Source organism: Melopsittacus undulatus, chromosome 10 (assembly GCF_012275295.1).
Source record: "Melopsittacus undulatus isolate bMelUnd1 chromosome 10, bMelUnd1.mat.Z, whole genome shotgun sequence".
NCBI lineage: Eukaryota > Metazoa > Chordata > Aves > Psittaciformes > Psittaculidae > Melopsittacus > Melopsittacus undulatus.
This window is the reverse complement of record NC_047536.1, coordinates 5093613-5111792: the sequence shown is the minus strand read 5'-3', so window position 1 is coordinate 5111792 and position 18180 is coordinate 5093613. Positions and strand designations below refer to the sequence as shown.

General features: G+C 58.5%; 2 protein-coding genes across 4 annotated transcripts; one reads left to right on the top strand and one right to left on the bottom strand.

The window, feature by feature from the left end:
• Nucleotides 1–1860: 1860 nt before the first annotated feature.
• Nucleotides 1861–12428, top strand: RELL2 (RELT like 2). The gene is made up of 8 exons (XM_005144958.3): nt 1861–2192; nt 2842–3055; nt 4688–4753; nt 4831–4897; nt 5194–5382; nt 9101–9671; nt 11410–11452; nt 11754–12428. The coding sequence occupies exons 2-7, from the start codon at nt 2848–2850 to the stop codon at nt 11449–11451; spliced, it is 1143 nt and encodes a 380-aa protein (XP_005145015.2). The 5' UTR covers nt 1861–2192; nt 2842–2847; the 3' UTR covers nt 11452; nt 11754–12428.
• Nucleotides 12407–18061, bottom strand: FCHSD1 (FCH and double SH3 domains 1). 3 transcript variants are annotated; one of them, XM_034067104.1, is made up of 19 exons: nt 17946–18061; nt 17606–17703; nt 17299–17344; nt 16359–16432; nt 16033–16177; nt 15817–15953; nt 15677–15740; nt 15453–15581; nt 15134–15256; nt 14958–15053; nt 14767–14874; nt 14559–14663; nt 14103–14333; nt 13931–14014; nt 13663–13819; nt 13372–13577; nt 13150–13249; nt 13011–13078; nt 12407–12871 (listed from the first exon to the last, which is right to left on the bottom strand). In XM_034067104.1, the coding sequence occupies exons 1-19, from the start codon at nt 17964–17966 to the stop codon at nt 12806–12808; spliced, it is 2058 nt and encodes a 685-aa protein (XP_033922995.1). In that variant the 5' UTR covers nt 17967–18061; the 3' UTR covers nt 12407–12805. The 3 variants fall into 3 exon arrangements, with proteins under 3 accessions (XP_033922995.1, XP_033922996.1, XP_030901253.1); XM_034067105.1 differs by lacking the exon at nt 16359–16432; XM_031045393.2 differs by lacking the exon at nt 17946–18061 and having other exon boundaries at nt 16359–16617; nt 17606–17690.
• Nucleotides 18062–18180: the final 119 nt, after the last annotated feature.

Genomic DNA, 18180 nt, shown 5'->3' with positions numbered 1-18180 from the left:
CAGGGTGGATGAATCCCTGAGCGGGAGCATTCACATTGCTTGTGGGGTGACATCTGTCATGATGGCTGCGGGGGAAGCATGGGAAGAGAATGGACAAGAGGTAAAGTGGTGATACACTGGGACCAGAGCTGGCCGCAGTATGGGGTGATGTGGGACAACACTGTTCCCCCACCCCTCCTCATTGCTCTGTCCCCTCCCTCCCATGCCACCTCTGGACCTGGTGGCTTAAAATTTAAAGGCTTTCAGGCAATGGCACGGGAGGGATCATAGCCTCCAAGGACTTAGAGCTCTGGCAGGATTGGTGCTGTGTCTCAGCTTGCACTGCCTTGGCTGGTGGGGTCACACAGGACAGGGACAGGAGCTGGAAAGGGGTTGGGAGGGGACAGAGGATACAGAACCCAGCCTCTGGATGAGCCATGAGCATCCAGCCCATAGCCATGTTCAAACCTCCCTGGCATGGTGTGGAGCTTAGCCCCATGTGGGGACCATCCCCCTGGCCAGGATGGACTCAGACTCTTTGGAAGGGTGATCTCAGCTGTGTGGATTCATGCCTGCCATGCTCCCTGGTCTTGGGGCAGAGAGGAGCTGTGGTGTCTTTCATGGGTCACCTGTGAGGTGCTGCATGAGCCAAGGCTCATGGTCTTGCCACTGAAGTGCTAACAGCGTCCCACAGTGGGACAAGGACTGAGCAGCCCAGAGGGATGCTGAGGCTGGGCTGGTGGAAGGAGGATGGAGTCTTGGACAATTCCCTGGTGGGAGGCATTAGGAAAAAAACCACTGTGGGCTGGGATAACCCAACTGCAGAGCCAGGCAGGAGCAGCTTGACTCTTCATTAGGGACTGTAGTGACAGGACAAGGGGCAATGGGTTAAAACTTAACCAGGGAAAGTTGCAGGAACTCATCCCTGTGAGGTCCCCCTCTTCAAAGAAACAAGGGCAAAGAGTAAACCACCTTTAAGTTCTTGATCAGCAGAGACTTGGATGATGCTGCAGCTTGTTCCCTAGCATTAAGAGATCTCTCCTCTCCTGTGGCCATAGCAGTGCATGGCAGGAGGAATGTCTCCCTGCCTGCAGTCTTGCCATAGATGGTCCATCTTACCTGTCCCTATCAGGACAGCAAATGGATGGGTGGTACCTATGATGCTGTGACCTCTTCATGTTACAGTGATGGAGCTCCTGTGCTCCTGGGAGGTGACTCTTGGTCCTCACTTGAGTTGTCCTCACTTGTGGAGAAGGACAGGAGCCCTCATCATTACATAGTTCATGAAGAGGACCTGCAAGTTTCCTCATGGCAATATGGATTATGGTGGGATAATTCCTACAACTGGATGCGTATATAGATAGATAGATCGCTAGAGATGGGGTGGGAGGGTTGCCTGGGCTTCTCAGGGTCTAGGTGGAAAAGTGGGCTAAGGATGGAGAGGAGCAAGACTAGCTTGTAGTAGGAAAGAAGAGTTGGATGAAGCCTCTCAGAGTGAGGATAATGTGATGGAGATAGAAAGGGAGGACCAGGGACCACCATGGCTGGAGATTTCAAATGTCTCAGCCATCCCTTTTGAGGAAGGAGGGAGAGACCATTGGCTGGGGCAGAGGGTTGGGCTGTAGGGTCTCCAGGGGCTCCTTTTCCACCATGTCCTCGGTGCTGTGATCATAGTGAGGGTGTCTGCACCCCTCTCCCCTTGCACACACTGGTGCAGGACCAGTCCTGGTCTAGCTGAGCCCCACTTCTACCCCTGTGTCCCCCCCATCACTACGGCTCAGTGCTCTAAAAATCGCCGAGCGCTTAGGAAAGGAGGGTGCCGGGGGAACCAGGGCTGGCTCGCATGTGGGTGAGGTTATTCGCTTCGGGGCGGGCAGCAGCTTGCCAGCGCCGGCTTCCCTGAGCGGCGTTCCTGTTTGCTCCCCGCTGCAGCCGCCGGCATTTCCCTGAGCTTCCCTCTGCACCTTCCTCCCCTGAAACCGCTTCGGAGTGATTCTTCCCAGCGCCGGGACAGACGGGCTGCTCTCGCTGTCAGGCAGCGGCAGGCTGCCGCGGCTCCCAGGAGCAGCTCGGCTCCTTCCAAGGAAGGAAGAGGCAGCCGGGAGCCGGGGGACCAGAGGATGCTCGCCGCGGTCCCGAGCCGCAGGGATGCGGGGTTGCTAGGAGGCAGGTGAAGGTGAAGAGGAGAGCGCTGCGGAGGACCGCAGGCCCAGGTACCGCCGCAGCAGCGGGGACAGCCGGGGGACACCCTGCCTCGTACCGGGAAGTGGAACCGGCGAGCGGGCGGCCGCGCTCTGAGCCCCCGGGAAGGGAGATGGGAAAGCCCAGGGGAGCCGGGGCGCAGGGAATGAGCTCGGTTCTGCTCGCGGACGATGCGGGAGCTGCCGGCCGGCTCGGCCCTCCACCTGCCCGGCTGCCGCGGCTCCCTGCCTGCCCTGCCCCTGCCTTTGCCTGTGCCTTTGCCGGTGCCGGTGGAGGCCCCCGGCCGTGAGTAGCGAGGGATGCAGGGGGTGGCGGGTCTGCGCTGTGCAGTGAGGGTGCTCATCCTCCTGCAAGGGCGAGCGGGGTGATGCCGCTCGCCGCAGAGCCCGGAGGAGGCCGGGGAACCGGTGCCCTTGGGAAGCTGCTTGCAAGGGATGGGGAAGCGCCGCAGCCAGGGGCCGGGCAGGCCTGCGGGGATGCTGCCACCGCTGCCCTTGGGATGCCTCTTGCAGGGTGTGTGTGGGGCAGCAGTGTCCTTGGGAGACTGCACGGAGCCACCTCTGTGGCTCTTGCTGAAGGTGGACAGGAGGATGAGGAGACAGAGGATGGATACGGGGGGTGAGCACTGTGTTCTTTGAGCTGCCTTCCCCCTTCTCCTAGATCCGCATGTCAGACCAGCACAGCACCGAAGATGGGGAGACAGACCCCCAGCACAGCCTGTATATGGTCTTCCTCCTTGTCCTTGTCTTCTTCATCATGGGGCTGGTGGGTTTCCTGATCTGCCATGTCCTGAAGAAGAAGGGTTACCGGTGCCGGACCTTCCGAGACGAGCTCGACCCAGATAATAAAGACGCGCTGGCAGAGCTCCAGGCCAGTGAGTGCTGGTGCTCGGGGGGCTCAGTGGGGATCCGATGCTATCTTTTGCTCAGCGTGGATTGATGCTCCTTTAAACACACTCCTGTGATGTGGGTTGGGGATGGGAGGATTACCCATCACGTGCTGCTGGGCTAGGAAGAAGGGGTGGGCAGTGCGGTGTTCCCTGGGGATTGGGAGTGTTGTTGTTTGGAGAGCCCTCTGAAGTGCTGGCTCCACAGGCTGGAAAGTCTGGTGGTGTTAAGGAGGTGGGAACCAGCATGTGGCTCTTCCCAAAGCAGCATTATCACCAAAAGATAATGCTGATGAACAGCCAGGTCCTGTTGAATCCGCAGCACCTGAATTATATCCCACATCCCCTACAAGCAAAGCATCCCTCAGCCAGAGCACAAGCTGTCCCTCTGCCCTTTTGGCATTAGGAGGTCCAGCATGAAGGCAGCATGGTGTTTGCTGTCACTCATGTCTTCTTCCAGTCCCTGTTGTGTTCATGAAGGCTGGAGCTAGAAGGTGACTTTTAGGGGTTTTCTCCATCATTTCACTGTAAGTCACTCTTGGGTAGTTAGATTGGGAAGTAACTGCAGCATCAAGTGTGGGTACAAGCTAGAGTTTGGTCCAAGCAAGATCTGACTTTTAATGGTTTCATGAATCTCTCCTGAAATGGAGATGACACATTCCTCTGGCTGCTTCTGTAGGCCAAATGGTGCTGCACACCTCCTCCACCTCCCTGTGCCATCACCAGTGCTTGGGGGATCGGCACCTCCTGCTACCATTTCCCATGCACAGGAAGGTAATGTGGCTCCTCCAGCTCACATATGGACACAAGAGGAGCTTCTCGGTGCCCTTGGATACACTCCTTTGGCTTAATTGACTTGGTTACATATGGAGACAGTGTCTGAACTTTCCAGGATTGGCTTTGCTTGCAGGATATGCCACAGCTAAGGGAAACATCTCCATAGGCTTCCAGGATCATGGTGGTAGCCCTTGACCATGATGTTTGAGGCAGCTGCCTTCCAGACCATGGCTCTGATCTGCTCGCTGGAACATGTAACGCTGTGAACTGGGCTGAAGTCCATTCAGCCAAGCCTCCTGCCTCTGATAGTGGCCAGAAGCAGGTTGAGAAGGATGCTAGGAATGAATACCACAATGGAGCAGACACTAAGCCAAGCTTCCCCAGCACAGTTTGTTAGGCATCTAAAAGTGTGCAGCTCCTGGTTTGCTCCATCAGAGATGGCTTCTCCGTATTTAACAGGCCCCAGTAGGTTTCTTTACTGTAAACTTGTCCTGTTTATCCTTGAGACCCAGCAGCAGCAGCATCCTGCAGCCAGGGGCTCCAGGGCTGGACCGTGCCCCCAAAAGTACCTCGTCTTTTCATTTGTTTTGAACCTTCTCCCCACTCATTTCTTGTGATGCTCCCAGTTCTGAAGGAGCAACACAACCCCTGTATGTGTCTCGACACACACACGGCTTCTGGTTTAGCCATTTCTTTTTCAGGGTGAGGGATCTGCTGCTCCCCATGGGTTTCCCAGCTCGATGGGGGACAAAAGGCTTCTCCAACCTCTCTGTTGATGTGACTGCTCTGGGAAGGGACTGGTGTCCAAATCCCAGCCCTCAGTGCCATGTTTTCTTTTTCCAGATGAAGAGGAGGAGCTGAATGAGGACACTGTGGAGAAGATTGTGAGATGCATCATACAAAATGAAGGTGAGCACTTCCTAAGGCTGGCCTGGAGATGTGCTGATCGCTTCAGCTGGTGCATTCCCTTCTTCCTCTCTTCTCAGCAAATGCGGAAGCTCTCAAGGAGATGCTGGGGGACAATGAAGGGGACATCCCAGTGCCAGTGCCCAGGTGAGGGAAGCATATACCAGCTTGTGGGGTGTAAGGGAGGAGCAGCCTTTGGGTATCACCTTGGTTTGGAAGCTGCAGCCAGCCTCTTTCCAGTGTGTTATAAAGCATCTTCCCCATAAGAACTCCTGCTCTCCCAAGGGTTGCTTTACCCCACTGTCAAGGTGGATAGGTCTTCTTCCTCTCCCCACAGGAGGTCCCCTTCAGAGCTGCTGCTTCTCAAGGCTTTCTGCAGTGAGGCTGCTCCATAGTTGGGAAGTATCCAGATAACATGACCTGTCATGTCCTTCTGTTTGCAGCCTTTGTCCCCACCGTAACAGCCAGGATGGGGGCCCACCACATCACCACACAGTGCATCTGGGCTCCACACAGGCCCCCTGCATCCACTGCAGCAAGAGGAAGAGGCACCCACTGCATCGACAAGGACGGTCCAAGGATGGCAAAGGCAGGATGCACCCTGGAGAGACCACTGTCTTCTCAGTGGGCAGGTACTCCAGTGACACTTGCTAGACACTGCCCATCTGCTCTGATGGAGCAAGCATCATGTAGAGTCTTCTCAGTTCCCTTCTTCCTTTCCCCTTCTCCACTTGCAGTCCTGAGGACCCAGGTGCCTCTTGGACCTGGAAATGCTTGTGGTATGTGGCAGGCCATGATGCTCATGTGGTGGCTTCCCTCCTTCTCCTTGAGGAAGGTGACTCAAGCCTGGGTTGTTCTGCTGACTCAGTGCTGGGCAGAGCCCCAAATCCATGTCCTTTCAAAGCCTGCTGCCCCAGCTATGTGCAAGCAGGACTCTTGCTGCCCAACAGCAGCAGTGACCCCAGGATTTAGGGATCTCATTAGGAAGGAGAGGAGATGACAGCAGGGCCCAGGTCCAAGTTACCAGCCACCACCATCAGAATGAAAAGGTGGCTGTGCTCCTCCAGGTCTCTGTGTCAACTGATGACTGTAATTAGATGACATGGCAGGAATATAAGAACAGGGGAGTGTACCTGATACTTCCCACAGATACTTTTCCAGTCCCCAACTTGTTTCACCTCAAGGGACTTCCTGTGGTCTCTGTGTAGCCCATAACCTCTAGTACCATCTGCAGCATTGCCCAGGTTGCCCCATTCTCCAGCACAAAACCTTTAGCAAAGTTCTTCAGGGCTGAGCTCCACACTGCTGTGCTGATCAGGGCAGGACAATGAGCAACTGCTGGTCCCTGGATGGACACCTTGGTGAGACATAGAGCTCTGCTGTGCTCAGGTCCTGCAGTGGGTCTTTATTAGAGCATAAGACCTGCTAAGGCTGCACATTGTGGTCCAGAGAGATGGTTGTTCATGGTGATGTTGAGCCAGAGTGGGCATCATGGGGGTGAGTTTTGGGGTTTTCCACCATCATAACTAGGAGTCTCTGTAAGGAGGTGAATTGGGGGTTTTATGGGGAGCTGGGGGAGACACGCGCTGGACCTCCCCATGCTGAACTCCAGCTACAGTCTCACTTTATGGTGGCTGATGGCTTCTGGCTTCCTCTTTGCCTGTAGCTGTCAGCTGTCCTTGGTGGTGGTGGTGGTTAATGGCCAGATCTCTGCACAGTTGCATACTCATGGCTAGTCTCATTCCCTGGCTGGTGCCCAGCTCCATCCACTCCTCTGTATCCTTTGGTCATGCTCTTGTCAGTCTCCTCTCAGTCACCTCTGAGTGCCATAGACAATGGTTTCCTTTCCTACAGGCACCTTCCTGCAAATCTGTTTTTATTCTCTTCAACCTTGCTAATATCCCATGTCACACCAGCCTTCTCCATGGTACAGTCATAGCATCTCTCCAAGGTCGTATTTGAAGTTTCCACTTCCTGAATCTCCTTGCTATGAGGTCCAAGCACTAAGGGTCCTGTGAGCCCATGAGATATACAACTACCTCCAGGTTCTGGTTCTCATTTCCAAGCTGGCCCTTTTGCTCCTTCAGATCCTGGATTACTCTTCTGGGACTGCCCTTGCTGTGCCTTATTTAGTAGAAATATCTTGATTGCAGGAAGTGCTTTGACTCATGACTGATGCTACAGACAAAAGCTCCTTTAACCCACCTCTTCTGTTGCAATCCTCAGGTTTTGTTCTCTTTTCCTTGCTGTTGCTTTTGTCTTGGACATGGTGGTTGAGAGTCCAGCTCCCTTCCCTGTTACCTGCAGCTCATTGACTGAGTCTGGTTGGCAGCTGGTAGGCACAGCCTCATCCCTGGTGGAGTGGAAAGGAGGGAGGATAGTGGAGGTCCACCAAGCTCACCAGGGGCTGGAGCATGTGGTGTGTGAGGAGCTATGAGGGAATAGCGTTTATTTAGCCTGAAGAAGTAATAGAGGGGGATCTAATTGCTCTCTAAAGGTACTCAAAGGGGTGGGGGAGTTTAAATGGAGGTGGAGCTTGACTTTTCCCAGGGATGCACAAGGAAGAGGCAATGGCCAAAAGTTGCAGCAAGAGAAATCCAGAAAGGCTGTAAGGAAGAAACCCTTTCACTATGAGAATGGTGCAGGAGTGGAGGGGTCTTCAGCCTTGGAGACTGGATGGGGCCTTGGGCAACCTGCCTGAGAGTGGGAGGTGGCCTGGTTCCAAGCAGAGGGTTGGACTGAAGACCTCCCGAGGGCTCTTTGCTCTTAAATGGTTCTGTAATTCTGAGGCAATCAGCGTTATATGATCTGCACTCTTACATTATTGACTGATTTACCATTTATCTTAGGGCTTTCTCTAAACCAGTTGTCAGCAGCAGAGCTTGTCCACTGGAGGGTCTGACCCTCCGTCCTTAGCCCGGTCAGCCGCAGTGTCCCATCCTACTGAATCAAGTGCCCCAGTGATGCTGACGAGGAGACAGACAGCGCTCTCCTGCCTTTCCCCTCACCACACATAAGCTGGCTACGTTACCTCTTGTGCCCCCTCCAGTCCGAACTCTGCCTGTTCCTTTGAACCTGTTCCTGGCTCCTCCAGGCTGGCATTGCTCAATGATCTTGTCACTTGTGCCATCTCCCTGGCCCTCTTCAGGTCTGGAACATTCTCTGGTCTTCCCAAATCGCAGTGCTTGGTGCCTTATCTCCAATTATCTGGATAGACCTGAAAGGTCACGTTTGCTGCTGCTTGGCCTGACCTGAGCAGTCCTGTGGATACCTTGTCTGGAGCTGGAGCATTTCTCTTCCTGACCCTTCCAATCAAGAGCAATCTGCAGAGGGATCTGTGCTGCCCACAGACTGCCACTAGGTCCTCAGCCTGGCAGTGGTCTCCTTTACCTCTGGTATCTCATCTGGCATCTCTTCTTATCTCTTGGACCTTTCTTCTCAGTTCCTTCCTTCTGAGTGGCTGTACTGCCATGCCCTTCACCTTTGGGCCCTGGTTTTTCAGCCCCAACAGCTTGAATTTGCTGCTGAAGTTGTGTTTTGCCCCAGTGCTGGCTCACAGCTGAGCTTCCACACAGCCAGGGCCATCTGCAGCTCATCCATGTGTGACTCAGGCACAGGGCTGCTGGGTGAGTCATGGACTGTGGGAGATCTCTGTGATGGGATCAGTCTTCCTTGGCTGGTGGACACCAGCTCACATGGAAGAGCCTTCCCATCTGCTGGTCCAGCAGTTGCTTGCCTTGCTTCCAAAGAGGAATCACAGTGTTGGTCACAATCAGATTGCTTGTAATTCAGACTTAGGCTTTGCCTATGCGTTACGTCTCACAAATCCCAAACTTATGGTAGATCCCTAACTTCTCCTCCCCACGTGCAATACTGCATCACCTTTGGTTATAAACTAATCCTTTGAGGGTGCCAGACCAACTTCCATGCAGATCTTCATGGCCATCCCCTCCTTACCAGGCTTAGCAGGTTTGCATTTCACCTTCTGAATCAACACCTGAGTTTCTGTGCAAGCTCCTGCTCATCCAGGTTGCATCTTGGAGAATTTCCAAGAGCTGTGACCCATCCTACAGGGAGAACAGGCTGGCAGTGCCAGCACCAGACAACATCTGGATTGACCTTTTCATCCTTCTCTATTTGTTCTGCCAAAAGTGAAGGGGAAAATGGGATTAAGTCAGTGGGGACATAGCTAGAGTGGGGGTCAGTGGTGTTAAGTGGGTCTGGAAGGTTGGAGATCGTCACCAGTTGATGACAAAGAGAGGAGATCCAAGGCTGGAGGTGCAGGCAAGCTGGGAATACAGCTGGGGAAAAGAAGGAAAAGGATTTTGATCCCTCCTGCCCCCATTCCAGGTTTCGTGTCACACACATCGGGAAGAAACCCACTTTCCATGAGCAGCAGGATGGGTCCCTGCCCGACGGCAGCCGGGAGCTGAGCACGGAGGAGCTGGAGCACAGCAGCGAGCGGCTCCAGCGGGAGCAGGCACGCAATGGGACTGTCCCTACGGGTGCCCTGCAGAACGGAGACGTCCAGAAGGGTGTCCAGGGTGGCAAAAGCGGGGGGCAGAGCTGCTCCACCACCCCGGCCCCCAACACCCCAGCCAGCTCCAGCACTCGCGACAGCCGGCGAGCGGGCAAGGGCTCCGGCACGGCGGGATCCCTGCAGGATGCTGGCACTGCTCCTGGCAGCACCAGCCGCCAGAGGAAGCTCCTGAGCCAGCGGATGCTCGGAGGGTCGAGTCCCAGCATCCCGGGAGCGCTGGTGCAGGAAGGAGCCAGCATCTGCCTGGAGGAGATCGGACTGGGGTCGGCAGATGAAGTGTCGGATATTCACGGGAGCTTGAGTCTGCATGAGCAGGCTGATGACTTGGGAAGAGATGACAACAGCAGGAAACATCCCGCAGTGGGGGATGTGGGGCAGAAGGTGGGTTCCTCCTCTTCCTTGTACCTGTGGGGTCCTCTGGGCTGGGGGGTTTGGGTTGTGGCTCAGCATCCCAACTGCTGCTGATATCAACCAGCCCCAGTGTGGTGGTGTGAGCTGTGGCCTGGGACCTGGCCTGCCACCCTGTTTCTGCTCATCTTTCTTGATTCCATCTCTTTCTAATGTCTGGGGGATGCAGTCACTGTGACAGTTCCCATCCCACCAGTGCTTGCACTGCTGGGGCAAAGGTAGGTCACTGGTTGGCTTGCATGGGAGATGCTGCAGACCTGCTGCCGGCTGCCCCTAGGGCAAGGGATGAGTTTTCTTTTGTAGTTGGGGTGGCTTTTACTCGACCTGCGGTAGCTCTGTTACTGCACATAGCTTGGTCCCTCCGAAACTGTAGCCTCCCCACAATGCTGGGGCTCAGCATGGCCCCAGTGCAATGTCCAGGCAGGGACAGATGACACCAGGAGCCTTTCTTGCCTTGAAGTCTAGGAGATGGCAAAGCCAACGGGTCAGTTCTTGGTTGTTCTTCCCTTCTCCAGAGGGGCTGGTGCTGGCTGTGCTCAGACAGGAAGCTACCATAGCTGGAGCTCCCAGCACCAGCACTGATACCACCCAGCCATCCCACCCAACCACCCTGCTGGAGGTGCCAGAGAGCACTGGTGAGGACACCATTTCCTAGGCCATCAATAGCCCCCACTTTAGGGGATTTGCTCCATCAGTGGCTGTTATCAATGAGCAAATGAGGCTGTTGGTGGTGGCAGCAGCCACACAATGTGTGCATTCACTCACCTGTTGGTATGGAGAAAGGCTTTTGTGAAGACTTTTCATGCAACATCACCCCACCTGCATCAGCAGCCCCAGGAACTGGCCTTGGCTCATCCCAACAAACCAGTACTGGACACATGTGACAAAGCCCTTGGAAGAAAAAGGAAGCAAACCATCTGGATAAAGATCCAGGGCTGCTTCTGGGGCTGGCTCTGCTGGAGCTCAATGGGCCAGGCATGGATCATGCCTGCAGCCCTTGGCAGGGAGGTGGGATGGAGCTGACTGGGTCAGCATGGAAGAGCCACAGAAAGGTGCCTGCTGAAGGTAGGCTAAAGAAAAGGCAGGAACTCACTGTGTTTATTGGTCCTCTCTTTGCTTTCTGGGGGCCATGCTGGAAGGTTCCAACTGTTTCATGCAGGGCAGCCCAAGGCATCCACACAGGACAGAGACCTGGAGAAGTGGTGGCAGACCATCCTTCCTCCCATGACCCACTGTGCCTTGGGCAATAGCTGTGGCCCCTCTGATCACTGGGAAAGCAGTTACACGCAGGGCAAGCCCAGGGACATGGTGACTTTTTTCTCCTCTTTCTCCTCTGTGGTGCCAGGCTCTTGGCTTGGACTCTGCACCAGGCTTTGGGCTGTTGTTTTGGTGAGCTCCAGGACATGGAGTCCCAGGAGAACAGTAATAGGATCTCACTAGAATGTCTGTCACCAAGCCCTGGCACCACTCTGATGTTCCCTCACCCTTAGGTCCCAGCCAGGGCCACCATGAGGTGCTGCTCAATGTGTCCTGCAGGTGATGGAGAAGGGCAGCAAGATGGCGTTTGTGCTGTTGTCAGCTCCTGGACCCTCAGCAGGGTTCTGCCCCCTGGCCCATGGATCACTGCTGTGGCCAGTGGAGACCAGACCCCTATCCCAGCAACCTGCTCCCACCGGAGCACTGACATCCACATCCCTCCTCTATCCTACAGGGGCCCAGTGCCGTGGTGCAGGACCGAGGAGCAACAGTGTGACGTGAGTGCTTGTCCCCAGTCCCTGGGTGATGGCTGGGGTGGGAAGCGGCAGTGTCCTTGCCCTAGTGGGTCATGGTCTGGTGATGGAGAGAGGATGAACCCCTGCTCTAGGAGGGTTGGTTCCCAGTGCCCTGGGTCCTGCACAGGCAGGTCCTGTTACCAGTGTGCCAAGCCCCAGGCAGTGATGCTGGCTTTGGGCACACGGAGCCAGGACAGTCTGTGGCTGATGGAGGATGCTGTGGCTGATGGGGGATGCTGTGGCCACAGGGACAAGCTCCATCCTCTTGCCCCTCTCCCTACAGCTCCTCTCCGCTCCTGGCTGGAGCGTGGACAGGAGGTGCTCCGCCCCTGACCCCTGCCGGGCTGGGGGCTCTGCCATGGGGTACCCGTGGGGCAGCCGGCCCCGGGTTGGCAGCTACGCGCTTGGCATGGCCGGAGCGACGCGCCGACGTTACAGACAACGCGCTCGGTGCCAGACCTCATCCCATTGGCAACAGGTACCTGACTCCCACCCACTGCACCAGCCCTGGAGACCTCCCCGGGCCTGGCAGGGGCAGGACAGGATCCGGTCCCCACTACCCACCCGGTGCCAGGGGAAGGATGGAGCCGAGGGGCTGCAGCGAGGGGCAGGGATGGAGGCAGCAGCTTGAGCTCCCCCAGGGTGCAGGGCAGCACCCCCAACCCACCCAGCACGTTCACCACAGAGCACAGCCCCCCCGGGCACCCCTGCCACGCAGAGCGGGCACAGGCACACATCCTGCACCGGTAAGGGACCCGGCAAGGTCCCTGTGGGATGAGGTGGAGAGAAGAGCTTCCAGTCCCATTCCCAGCACAGAAACCACTGGAGCCTGGCCCGGGGTGGGGGGAAGGATTGCAGCCAGGCCAGCGGGCAGCCCCCATGCCTGCAGCAAGCTTTGGTGTGTAACCGCACTGTACATAGACAAGCTATAAACCATTAAAGCTGCTGAACCCCTCGACAGAGGCTTAACTGGCTTTATTGGGGCACAGCCCCCAGTGCCCACTCCTGCCTGTGGGGAGATGACCTCAAGGTTCAGTGCCCCAGGAACCAGGGCTGCACTAGGGCTGCATGGGTGATGGAAGGGGCAGAGGCAAGAGGTGGGTGAGACACGGCACAGCCTTAGCACTGAGTACACCTATAGAGGGGCTGTGAGGATACCACGTGATGTAAAGGGATGCAGGACCACTCTGCAAGCGGCGCTGGGCAGGATGCGGCCCCTGGAGAGACCAGCTCAGGGTACGAGGCGGTGCAAGCCCCTGCTGCAGGACAGCAGCCCATGGGGGCTCGATGGGGTGAAGTGAGTTGAGGAGCAAGAGGGATGTGGGACCTGCAAGGTCAGCTGAAGGGCAGCTCGGGCGCAGGCTCAGGGGCTCTGCCGGGCGGTGGTGGTGGCGCTCGGAGCTGTGGAGAGAGAATGGAAGTGGTACCAAGGCCACTGATCACCCTTCAGAGCCCCCAGAGCACACAGACGGTGCTGTCCCACGTTACAGGAGGGGTGGGGGTAGGTTCTGGGGCACAGCATCACTGTGATGGGGCTTACTGGGCGGAGGCGGGTGGCTGCCAGGTCCGGAGAGCTCTGCCCGCTGCCCGTGCCATCCTGCCGGCAACCTGGAAGTGTGCAGCAGCTCAGCCCAGCTCTCTGCCTGCCCCTGGCCCCTTCCCAGCCCCCCAGCACTCACCTCCCAGCGATGATGCTTCAGAAGAGGGGTTGGGGACCAGGCTGGCCCCGGGTGTGAGGCCAGGTGGGGAGAAGGGCGGTGGGGATGGTGATGGCAGCTCCTGGGAAGACACAGTCAAGAGGGATGGGAACAGCGGGAAGGGGGGGTCTAACCCCCAGCAGCCATTGCAGAAGACAGGGGCTGCCCCCCACCAAGGGGACACAACGACTGTGGACCACGGACCTGCTCAGTTGGCCCCCGGGCCCCGGTGAGTTCCTCCACCACCAGTGAGGGGAAGACACCAACGCGGCCATCGAAGTCACCCGTCCAGAAGCCATCATCCACCTCGCCGGCAGCACGGGGCAGCACCCGGATGATGGCCCCCTCGGGGAAGCTCAGCTCCTCAGGGCTCTGCCCCTCATAGTCATACAGAGCTCGCACGAGCCAGGCTGTGGGGAGGATGGGGCAGGGGCTCAGCATGCTCTGGGTGACCTGTCCCCATCCCCAGGGTTGGGGGGATACTCCAGCACCCACCTCCAGGCTCCAGCACCAGTTCTGCAGCCATGATGCTGGAGAGCTGGCGGTGCAATGCAGAAGGTCCTGGGGGACCAGCCCCGGCCCCTGGCTCACCCCCCAGGGACAGTAGGTACTTTTCAGGGACATAGCCAACCTGGCCAGCCTTGTTTCGAGCCTGAGGGGACAGAAACCATATAACCATCCCAGCCCCTGGAGAGAGGAGAGCGTGGGGGACCTCCATAATGTGTCCCCCCCAGCATGATATAGGCACTCATCCCATTCCCACCTTCACCCACTCCTCTGCATCCCCATCCTCAATGATCTCCAGCTCCTCTCCCTGGGTGATGGACAGCTCGTCTGCCTGGCAGCCCTGCAGAGGACAGGCGACAAAGTGGCAGGGATGCTGAGGGTGCTGGCCCCGGGCAGGCAGGGTAAGGGACAGGCACCCATGGCTGTACCTGGTACCCAAAGATCACCCGGCAGGTGTAGGGGTAGGTGCGGGCAGCAGGGCTGGGCTCATCGTCCTCGTCCGGCTCATCACTGTCCTCATAGTCATCGAACTCGGCTGGATCCAGCCCTGTTGGAGCCTCTTCTCCTGCCCCCACCATGGCCCCCGCCAGCCATGTGTCCACATCCAGCCCTGCTGCCCGCAGCAGCGCCAGCCGTGCCTCTGCCTTCACTCGGCTCACCTGTGCACACACACATTGTCCAGGTCTGTGGGGACACCTATGGGGTGATGGGACAGCCCAGCAACCCCCATCACCCCTTGTGCCCAGCATGACTGCCACAGTGGCAGAGCATCCCCAGACACCACATCTCCCATGCCTGCATCCAGACCTCCCCATCCCTGCATCCACCACCCTGTGGGTGACAGACCTGGAAGCCACCCTGAGCATCCTGACAGGGGGACTTACCTCTGCCTTCCGGATGCTCTCCCTCACTTCTTCCATCTGCCGCTCCACGGCAGCTGCTTCCACCTCTGTGACCTGCTGCCGCCTGGCCTCCAGACGCTGCAGCACCTAAGTGGGCATCACAGGTTAATGGGAAAGTGGAAGCAGGGGAGAAAACAAGGAAAGCCTCTCATTGAACTTACTGCGCTCCGTGGGGAAGGGCAGCACCCACCTCCTCACTGTGCACCTTGTTTTTGCGGTCCCGGGCCACCCGTGTAGCCCAGCGCCGTGCCTCCTTCTCCAGGTTGGCCCCATCATCCCCAGGAGGCAGCAGGCATACCTGGGCGAAGACACGGTGGCTGAGAAGGGGCTGGCTGTGCAGATCTCCCCCCTTGCTGTGATGTCCCATCACCCACCACCTACCTCCTCCATCCCAGTGAGCTGGAGGCGCTGCTCAGGGGCCAGGGTGAAGGAGGGATGCTCCTGCAGGAAGAGAATGAGGTCCTGCTCCCGGCACACCTGCAGCAGTGGAGCAGTGTGAGGCTGGGGGCTCGTCCATCCCCTTCTGCCTTACCCAGCTCCTGGAGGGGGGCTGTTACCCGTGCAGATGCCTCCGCAATACCCTGGAAGCAGTCCCGTGTGGCCCGGCAGGTCTCCACCTCTGTCCGGCTGGCTGTTGACAAGTGCTCCCGCAGCCTCTCATAGAGGTCACCGTCCAGGGCCTGCAGGAAAGCAGGTGGGAACCATCCGTGGCACTGCCCGCATCCCCCCAGCACTACTTGCATCCGCTGTGGACCATCCCTGCCCCCTGATTGCACTGTCAGGACCTTCTCTGCTGCATCCCCTTGCAGTAGCACTGGGGAGATGCTTCTTGTAGGAACCTCGGGAAGGGACTTGGATGGTCCAGGCAGCTCCTACCTGCATGGCAGCTGGCAGCTCCACACGCCAGTAGTGCTCCAGGTGGGCAGTAGCAGACACCAGGGCAAAGCTGTACTCGTTGTGCACCCCTGCAAGCTGCCTCGAGTGCTCGGCCAGCCGTGCAGAGAACTGCGGGGATGGGGAGAGCAGGGGTTGATGATGGGCTGGGGGCCACCACCTCATCCCCCCTGCACCCTCCTGTTTCGATACCCTGTGCTGCTGACCTTGGCACTGAGCTTTTGCAGGCTGGCCTTGGTGTGAAATATCCTCCGGTCACTCCTCCGGAGCCTAGGGAGGATAGGAGAGGAGATGTGAGCCCACCCTGCAGCCATGGCAGCCCTCTCCCACCATCCCCTCTGCTCACCGAGCCTCCACATCAGCCGCCTTGTCCTTGGCCACCTCATTGCTCCGCTGGAGGTGGGTGAACTGCTTCTTCGCCTTGTCCAGCTCCTTCACCGTCTCCAGCAGCTCTGCTTGTGCCTTCTGCAGCCTCTCAATGCCCTGTGGGGAGCGCCAGCAGTGGGACACAAGGAGCTGTCCCCACTGCCCAGGCACAGGGGACACGTCCTCATCCCGGTACCTTCTTGAGCATCCTCTCCTTGGAGAACCGGGCGGTGCGGGCGGCCTCCGCGGCGAGGGCACGGTAGCTCTCTGAGGCAGTGACACGGACCTGCCCGGCGTGTGCAGTCCCCTCAATGACACCTCTCCAGACAGAGACCGCGCTCCTGTGCAGGGTATGAGGGTTAGGACAAGGCAAGGCTCCCTCCGGCCTCCCTGACAGCATCCCCAGTCCCATCTGGGTTGGGTACCACATCCTTCATTACATCCCTTCCCTGGGATGGTTGGCATTAGGCATCTCCCAGCTGGGAGGGATGTGTGCAGCGAGCCCCAGCCCCTTGTTCCCACCTCGAGTCGCCGGCCTCGCCGCGGCCCCGCTGCCAGTCTCTCTTCACAAACTGGCCTGCCAGCCTCTGGAGCGCCTGTGGACAGACCCAGCATCACCAGCACTCCCCAACCCTGCTGAGCACTCCAGCATCCCACCATCCCACTCTGGGGATGAATTTGGGGTCCCCCACATAGTCTGTTCACCCCATGGGTATCCTCAGAGCAGGGAGGGCACACATCTCACAGCAGCTGGATGTCAGCAGGGATCCCATCATGCTTCCTGCAGGAAAAGCTTTTTGGAGAGCAGCCACTACTATGAGATGACCCCCCTCACTGTGGCTTCTGAGGCACAAGACTGGCAAAGGGACACCAGTGAAGGACCCTGGCTGCAGACGTGGGGCAGAGGAGCCCCCAGCAAAGCAAGACCCCAGTCTTGGGGGCACATTCCCCCCCCCCCAGATTGGAGAGCAGAGAGGGAGCAGGATGGCACGGAGCCCAGCTGCAGGGAGGGGGGATGCAACTCCGCTGCAGGCTGTGCCCAAGGGATGCTGCGAGGACATCTCACAGAGCAAACCAAGGCTCTGACATTTAAGAGCAGAGCCCTGCGATGACCCAGCAGACAACAGAGCCAAGCAGCTTCCTCCCACTGCAAGATTTTCCCTCCAGGCCCCCCAAACACGTGAGGTTCAGGCATGCTGTGCTCAGCAAAGCATCCCAGTGGGTGCCCTGAGGTGGTCAGTGTGGCCGTTCCCCCCTCTCCAGCAGGAAAAATGCTTCACCCATCACCACAGCCCTTCATGGCTGACACAGGCCAGCCAAGCCCTGTTGGCTGGATAATTTCCAAAGCTGCCCATCACTGTGTGATGCTGTGCTCTGCTCCACAGCCCCCACACAGCGAGGATGAAGCCTGGTTTCACATCCCCCCAACCCATCGGTTCCTGAACTGGTGGCACCGCCTCACCTGCCCGTACTCCCTGTCGATGGCAGCCCTCTGCTTGCTGTAGGACCTGCGGGGAGCGGGCACAGAGGGGCTGGTGAGGACCCACACAGGAGGGTAGGGACATGCCACCCCTGCCATCACCCCCCTGCCACCACCCCACCGCGCAATGCCTCAGTCTGGCTACCCCGGCGGGTGATGGAGTCCACGACCTCGGCGCGGCAGGCTCAAGGTGAGCCGTGCCCGGCGGGCTGGGCCCTCGCCTCACACGTGGGATGCGCTGCCCGGTCCCAGCTCTGCAGGGGACACACACAGACCAGGAGGGCCCTACCTGATGTCCTCCAGCAGCTCCGCATCCCGCTGCTGTTTGCCCTGCAGGCCCGAGAGCTGCTCCAGGATGTGGACCCGCACCTCCTGCGTGAGCTTCACCTGCGGGACGGCACCGCTCAGTCCCGGCCACGCTGCGGCCCCGGCGGGGCCGGCGTGCGCTGCCCCGGCACCGGTCCCCACTGCCCAGCACACCGGGTGCCGCTGCAGCTGCCGGTGGCCAGGGCCCAGCGCCGGTGAGGGTCCGCCGGGTGTGACTCCCGCTCTGCAGGTCCCGGCCCCGCTGGCACCGGGGGAGAACCCGGTCCCCAACGCCCGGTGCTGAGCTCCGAGCCCGCACTCACCTTGCGGGGCGGCGGCTGCATCGCTGCAATGCTCGGTCCCTATCCCGGTCCCTGCCCCGGCCGCGCTCCCGCTGCCCGGTGCCCGCCCCGCGCGTGCGGAGCCCGGAACTGCCGCGACCGGCCCCGCCCCTCCAGAGGCCCCGCCCACAAACCCCTCCCTCCGTAAGCCACGCCCACTCATGGCCCTCCCTATGTCACGCTCTTTGTCTGGTCAAGCCACGCCCACCGCAGCGAG

What these genes read in the sequence shown, in the direction of transcription:
- FCHSD1 (XM_034067104.1), bottom strand. Translation starts at nt 17,966, where the DNA reads ATGCAGCCGCCGCCCCGCAAG. An exon ending in GGCGAGGCCGGCGACTCGAG is followed by an intron (nt 16,178 to 16,358) that starts GTGGGAACAAGG and finishes TACCCTGCACAG; the next exon opens with GAGCGCGGTCTCTGTCTGGA. An exon ending in AGGAGAGGATGCTCAAGAAG is followed by an intron (nt 15,954 to 16,032) that starts GTACCGGGATGA and finishes CGCTCCCCACAG; the next exon opens with GGCATTGAGAGGCTGCAGAA.
- RELL2 (XM_005144958.3), top strand. Translation starts at nt 2,848, where the DNA reads ATGTCAGACCAGCACAGCACCGAAGATGGGGAGACAGACCCCCAGCAC. An exon ending in ACTGTCTTCTCAGTGGGCAG is followed by an intron (nt 5,383 to 9,100) that starts GTACTCCAGTGA and finishes CCCCCATTCCAG; the next exon opens with GTTTCGTGTCACACACATCG. An exon ending in TGGGGGATGTGGGGCAGAAG is followed by an intron (nt 9,672 to 11,409) that starts GTGGGTTCCTCC and finishes TCTATCCTACAG; the next exon opens with GGGCCCAGTGCCGTGGTGCA.